This window comes from Meriones unguiculatus, chromosome 1 (genome assembly GCF_030254825.1).
Source record: "Meriones unguiculatus strain TT.TT164.6M chromosome 1, Bangor_MerUng_6.1, whole genome shotgun sequence".
Taxonomy (NCBI): Eukaryota; Metazoa; Chordata; class Mammalia; order Rodentia; family Muridae; genus Meriones; species Meriones unguiculatus.
In genome coordinates, this window is record NC_083349.1 from 173,219,518 (window position 1) to 173,226,573 (window position 7,056).

Sequence of the window (7,056 nt, forward strand, 5' to 3'; positions counted from 1 at the left end):
GCTTTGGCAGTAACCAACAGGTCTCTAATTGGACTTAAGACCTGCTCAACAAGAGGGAGATTGTGCCTAGTGATGAAAACGTAGAAACTACCCAGGGCTAGTGAAGTCATGAATCTTGGAGGAGAACCTACAACCACTACTTTACTAAACCAGCATTTCTTTTTCTTTTCTTTTCTTTTAAACCTTTTTGTTGTTTTTTTTTTGTGTGAATTTCACATAATGTACCCCAATTCCACTCATCTCCCCCTTCCCTCATACCTACCCTCCTCCCTTGCAACCTTGCTCTACAACGGAGAAAAAAAAAAAAAAAACAAAACTCATTGCGGAAGCTGTAGTGTGTCACAGTGTGTCCCACAGCACACCCTTTTGTCCGTACCTCTTTGCTTGCAAATGTTCATTGCAATGACTCATTGGTCTGTTAAGAGGCCTCTGGCTTCTGCTACTCTATCAATATTGGAACCCCACCGGGACTCCTTTCAGATATATTGTTGCCCTGTGGAGATGCTGTAGTTTTGGAGCTGTAGGGCTGGTCCCTTCATACATCCAGCAGTTTATCAATGGAATAGATGTTGGGGTGGGCCAATTCAAAGCCCTGGATCTGTGCCTGAGAGATCTGAGCAGGTCGGCTCACCAGCCCTCCTGCTCTTATGCTCTTATGGCTTGATCACGAGCAACCCTGCAACCAGGGCCAACTCTACCCTGCTGCCCAGGTGAGGGGCAGGGCCTGCTCTCCCAAATGTTGCAGCTCATGAGGGACAGGGCCAGTTCTCCCACTCTCATGACCTAGGGGTCAGTTCTCCTGCATACTGTAGGTGGCATCTGTCTCTCTTCTGTGCCACCCTACTGTGCTGTCCAGGTGAGGTGCAGGGGCGACTTTCCCAAGTGCTGTAGCAGGTGAGAGGCAGGGACAGCTCTCCTGCTCTCATGACTCCACTGTGTCGGTGAGGGCAAAATGGAGGGGAAAAATCTCTCCCTTGCTGACAACATTGCATAGCAGAAAAGAGGCAGGGCTGGCTCTCCCATGTTCAAGCCAGCTCACCCTCAATCTCCACATCCAGGGCCAGCTTTACTATGCTGTCCAAATGAGATGCAGGGCCTGTTCTCTTGAGTGCTGCAGTAGATGGCAGGCAGGGACAGCTCTCCTGCTCTGATGACTGCAAGGCTAACTTTCCTGCCTGCTGTATGTGGTAAGGGGTGGGTAGGTGTCATCTCTCCCTTGTCCATGGCAAGGCACAACAGAAAAGTGGTGGGGTCAACTCTCCCAGGCTCATACCTTTGGGGCTGGCTTACTTCCAATTCCCACAATGTGTGAGGCCTGCTTTCCTGAGTGTCACAGCTGGCTAGGGGAAGGGTCAATTCTCCTGCTCTCATGCCTTTAGGGTCAGCTCTCCCATGATGCCCAGGTGAAGGATAGGATATGTTCTGTACAGCCCTCAGACATTAACATGTCTCTGGGCAGCAGCTAAGACTGGTAATGTCTGCTTGGCCTTTGGACGTAACAGCCTCCTGCTGCTGCAGGGCATGGCCCCTGGGTGACAGCGCAGTCCAAGACCTAGCCATGGTCCCAGGTGGTATCGCTGACTACTCACATCAGACTGTTTCTCACTACCCTCGAGTGTGCAGTTCTGCCTATCTTCATTGTGCTCATATTCTACTGTTTTTCTTTCACTTCCATTTCTTCACCACTTGTTCCTGTTAGTGGTGCCCAGGGTCTCTGTGTGTCTGGGATCGTTTCAGAAGTGTCGGGAGTGGTCTCAGGAGTGCTATGCCCTGCTTGTGCATTTTGGTCCAGAGCAGGGGTCAACTTGGGCATGGTCTGCTTCACCAGGCCTGTGAGGACACAGACTGGTGCTTATCTCAAGCTTGCCTTTTTATTTATTTTTTTTTCAGTGCTCCTTAGGCTACTAATCGCTTAGATGCTCACAGGACAAAATAGCGAGCATAGACATAACCTCTCTCCTCACTGCCGTGTACTGACACACACGTGACACAGAGGTCATACCTGTAACACCTCTAAGGGCAGTTAAACCACCACCATTTTCAATAGACTCAAAATATGTGACCTTACATTCACAGATAACTGTAGTGCTCACCCCTCACCAAGGAGATTTTTCTGTGCAACAGATGGAGACAATTACAGAAAACCACAGCCGATCAAAATTTCAAAGTTTGTGGAGTCCAGTCCCATTGATATATCTATAGCACAACTCCCACACTTAAGACTCAGGGATCTTTGAGGAAGAGGAGCCAGATAGAATGTAATATCCAGAGGAAAATGGTGTTTGCTGTTAGAGCGTGTCTTCTAGGAATGTTAGAAGGTGTACACATGAAGTTTCATGAACATGACTGCCTGAACATGAGCTGAGCAAGGACAACACCAGTAGACACGGCAAAGTGGATAGGAGAAAGCCCATGAGCCCTCAGCCCTACACAATGAACTACAAGCAACTAAGGAATGATGAGAGCGGGAGAAATAGTCTTTCCCAGAGAAGAGCACATCACCTGGTTAGCCAATATCAGAAGGTCAGCCCTGAAAATATACATACAAGTAATATACAGAATGAGTAGCTTAGGAAGTTATATGTAAAAGATATACAAATATGCATGTAACAACAATTGATTTAAAAAAGGCCATGAGTCTGAAAGAGAGCAAGGAGGGTTATATGGTAGGGTTTGGAAGGAGGAAATGGAAGGGAAAAATGATATAATTATACTATGATCGCAAAAATAAAAGAAAAATACGGTAAACTTCCTTGCTATGTGGAGAATGAACTATGAACACAAAAAGTAGATGTGGCAAGACTATCATTCATTTATCTCACAAATATTTATTGGATTTTTTTTTATATTCAAAGCTCCATGCTGCAGGGTTTGCCACGCTAAATAAAAGAAAACTCTTGCTTTGTCCTAGTTAAAGAGCCAAGGAGTGATGAAAGAGATATTCAAGGTCAGGCAGTGAGGCAGGATGGATGCTGCCATTTTCCACAGACTCACAGACTGCTGAGGCAACGTTGTATCTGGCTAGGTGGCATTTGAGTTGGGACCTCAGTTAGCAAGGTGAGGAAGACATCAGAGAGGCAGCTATTCCTATTTTCCCTGAGGAATACCTTGTCAGCTCAAAGAATTTTGAGTTTTTTTCCACACATATGCTGAAAAATCATTGGAGGATTTAAATTTGCAGTGTGGCACCTGTGGCTTATAAAGGGTTCTCTGGCTTCTATCTGGAGACCTCACTGTGAAGGGTCAAGAGTAGAAATGAGAAAGCTGGAAAATAAAGCTATCAGTCGGTCAAGATAATGATGGCTTGGATCATGGTAAGGACACCTAGAGAAAAATGTATGCAAGTGCAGGGAAGTCAGTAGAGAGCATGGGGGAGGTTTGCTGTCACTATCCTTTAAGAATGGGACAATGGGAGCTCTAAAGAGCAACTCCAAGTCTGTCAAGACTTGCATCCCAAAATAGGAGCAGGTTTGGTGAGTTAGGATTTAGGGGTGTCCTGAGGGGGTCAGACATGAGAACTTGATTCTGGGAACTGAGAGTACTGTTTGTTCTGGAAAATTAATGATGTGATTTAGAGGAACAGCCCAAGGGCAGGGCACTTTCTCCTCGAAAGTGAGAAAAGAGCCAGGACCTTCCACAGGAAGCTGCTGAAGACAAGGCTTGCGGCATGTTTGCTTTGTCTGTGTTGATGATAGTTTTTCTGTTCTGCCCGTATTGGGGTAAGTCCTGGAAATAAAGATGTAGCTGTCGGGCACTTAAGAATTGGTCAGATGCCGGGGAACGAGGGGTGTTTCCAAACTGGCTGTTGGGGCCGTGGAGGTCTGTGAGATTGTGACAAAGGAGATTGCTTTTCTTTCTCTCCACAGGTTCCCTTCATAAAAACGAAGAAGGTATGACCATAGCTGGCATAGTCTTTGGTAAACCGTTCATTTGTGACATGATTAGGAGTAAACCTTTCTTCAGTTTGCTATAGAATACTTAGAATCCAGTGTTCTCCTGGCATATTTACTCTATTTCTGTTAGTAAGAAGTTAAAATTATCTTTGTTTCCTTTTACCCATTACAAATGCCCACAAGAAAATATTCAGTCTATACAAAGTGTTTATTTTTTTCCCTTTTTTTTAAATTTTTCATCAATTACACTTTATTCATTCTGCATCCCCCCATAAGCCCCTCCCTCCTCCCCTCCCAATCCCACCCTCCCTCCTCCCTCTGCATGCATGCCACTCCCCAAGTCCACTGATAGGGGAGGTTCTCCTCTCCTTTCTGATCTTAGTCTATCAGTTCACATCAAAAGTGGCTGCATTGTCCTCTACTATGGCCTGGTAAGGCTGCTCCCCCCAGGGCAAAGTGTTTATTACGTGAAATCTATCAGTAAATTCCACAGGAACCCTGACCTCCTCAAATGATATGCATTTGATTTGTGACTATAAACTTCTTTCTCACAATCCCAATCCCAACACTTGAGTGACAAAGGCATGTGGATCACTGTAAGTTCAAGACCAGTCAGGGGTACATAGAGAAATAATATCTCAACAAAACAAAATAAAACAAGACATTTCTCTCTCACAAGATTATTGTAGGCGTCTTATTCAGGGAAGGTTCTACTATGGGCCAAGAGTAACTTCTGACAGAGAAGGGCCTAGTTGTAGAAATTTTCTCCAGACCACATTCACTAAATATTTCTTTCTGCATCTGACAGATCTTGGAACATTGTGTTACAAATGTAAGAAATATCATCTTGGGTTATGTTATGATATGATGAGATCCTGTTCACTGAAGCATAGGCAGTCCTGTGCTGCTGAGAACTTTTACATACTCACACCAAAAGGTAATGTAGAGAACAGGGTTGATGGGTAGCTGACCACACCCATCCTTCTGAATATTAGTGCTCTTTTGTGCTTAGGATGAGTGGAGAGTGGAGCTGATGAGGGTGAGTGGCTGGAAAGATGGAACTTTCTCAAAGATAACATTAAGTTATGGAGGAGATGATGTCTCTGGTCAAATTTGGAATGAAATCCTTTTTCTGTATTAGCAATGACTACAGGAAATGATGAGAAATTGAAGATGGATTATTACAAGGAATATGGAAGGAGAAAAATGAAGCCTTTAAATAAAGCTGTTTCCCCCTTTCACTTCCTCAGGGCAGAGCATGTATCATTATTCAAGACTGTCATGTATGACCAACTGTGAGGACATCAACTTCCTGAGTTTTGAAAAGAGGACGGAGCTCATCTGTTGTAAACACAGTAGCTACTGCAACCTCCCAATGGGACTATAGTTTTGAATTTCCTATGGATTTGGGGTCATTCTTCAACTAAATTCCCACTCCCTTTCCCCTAAAGTCTGTGTTTTCTCTCCTATCAGAACTAATGGTAGAGAATGAGAAAGCCAGTGAATAGGGAAGCAGTCATGGGACAAATTGGTCTTCGAAACCTGGGTTGTTTCCAGGTTCTGGCTATTACGAATAAAGCTGCTACAAACATGGTTGAGCAAATGTCCTTGTTGTGTACTTGAGCATCTTTTGGATATATAGTACCTAGCAATATATCAAAGCAGATGCTGAGACTCATAACCAAACATTCGGCAGAGTTCAGGGAATCACATGAAAGAAGGGGGAGTTAGTATGACCTGGAGAGGACAGAAGCTCCACAAGGACCAAATATACCAAATTTGCTTCCTTGCCAAGCAAATCTTTGTAAATTCTTTCTCTCACCTCTAGCAGGGCATTTTGATTTGCTGACACTTCTGCTTATCATGAGTAGGCTCAGAATTCCTCATTTCCTATACAAAAACACAGTTTTGTTTTTGGCTTAAAATGATATCTCAACTCTGTACAGAGAAATCTGTAAGTATACTCTGTCCAGGTTTGTACCAAATTCTTTGAGTCAGGATTCTCTTTGGATAACTCTGAGACTTCCTGTTACATTGATTTCACTTATGGCTTCTGTAGGTAGGGAAAGATTAACATTACCTTTCCTGACAATCTCAGACAAGTTATTTTTTTTTCCTGGTAGATTTCATGGGGAAAATACCAGATGAGAAAAACTGGGACAAACAGAGGTAAAACTTTAGAAATTTGTGGAAATTGTCACTGATACAGAGACAGTTTGGAGTGTATGGATCTGGTTTGTATTATTAAGGCTCTGGCTGAACCAGATGACTGGATTGGGTATTAAGGCCTTGTTCAAAATTGACTACTCAATTTCTTCTGATGGGTTTCTATTGTAGCTAAAGGTAATGGAATATGTAGAGCTAGCATGAGCATAACATTTTTTTTCTGTTGCTGTGATAAAACACTTTGACCAAAATCAGTTGTGGGTAGGAGATGGTTTATCTGGTTTACACTTTCAGATCAAAATTCTCTATGGAGGCAGGACCTATAGAGGGATAATGCTTGAGAGCTTACTCACAGGCTTCTGCTTAGCTTTCTTTCTCATACAATTCAGGACCACCTGTCTAGAAATGGCATCACCCCTAGTGGCCTGGGACCTCTCGTGTCAATAAGAATAATCAATTTTCTCCCCCCACAGACATGTCTACAAGATGGTCTGATCTAGGCAATTTCTTTTTTTTTTAAATTTTTTTCTTTATAATTTATTTATTATATATACCACCTGAAGCCCCTCCCTCAACTTCCCCAAGTCCCACCATCCTTCCCTCTTACCCCCATCCCATTCCCCTAGTCCACTGAAAGGGGGAGTTCTCCACTATTGCCATCTGCCCATAGCTTGTGATGTCTCATCAGGACTGCCTGGATCCTCTTCCTTGGTAGCCTGGCAAGGCTGCATCATCAAGAGTGAGTGATCAAAGGGCAGTCAACTGAGTTCATAATAGAGGCAGCCCTTGCTCCCCTCACTCAGAGAACCATATGGAGACTGAACTTCCACTCGACCACATCTGAGCAAGGGGTCTAGGTCCTCTCCAGGCATGGTTCCTTGGTTGGTGCTGAGTAATATTCCATTGTGTAGATGTTCCACAATTTCTGTATCCATTCTTGCAATTTCTTATTTGAGGTCAGATCCCTGTAGGTTGTGTTAAGTTGACAAAGTTAACA

At 43.8% G+C, this 7,056-nt stretch overlaps 1 protein-coding gene and 1 non-coding gene across 2 annotated transcripts; one reads left to right on the forward strand and one right to left on the reverse strand.

The window, feature by feature from the left end:
• Nucleotides 1-1,892: 1,892 nt before the first annotated feature.
• Nucleotides 1,893-2,024, reverse strand: LOC132651873 (small nucleolar RNA SNORA17). Its single transcript, XR_009589427.1, has one exon. It is a non-coding gene; the product is annotated as a small nucleolar RNA SNORA17 (small nucleolar RNA).
• Nucleotides 2,025-3,196: 1,172 nt separating this feature from the next.
• Pate2 (prostate and testis expressed 2) lies at nucleotides 3,197-5,500 on the forward strand. The gene is made up of 4 exons (XM_060383427.1): nucleotides 3,197-3,719; nucleotides 3,867-3,947; nucleotides 4,495-4,830; nucleotides 5,144-5,500. Exons 1-4 carry the CDS (start codon nucleotides 3,668-3,670, stop codon nucleotides 5,278-5,280), a joined length of 606 nt encoding a protein of 201 aa, XP_060239410.1. The 5' UTR covers nucleotides 3,197-3,667; the 3' UTR covers nucleotides 5,281-5,500.
• Nucleotides 5,501-7,056: the final 1,556 nt, after the last annotated feature.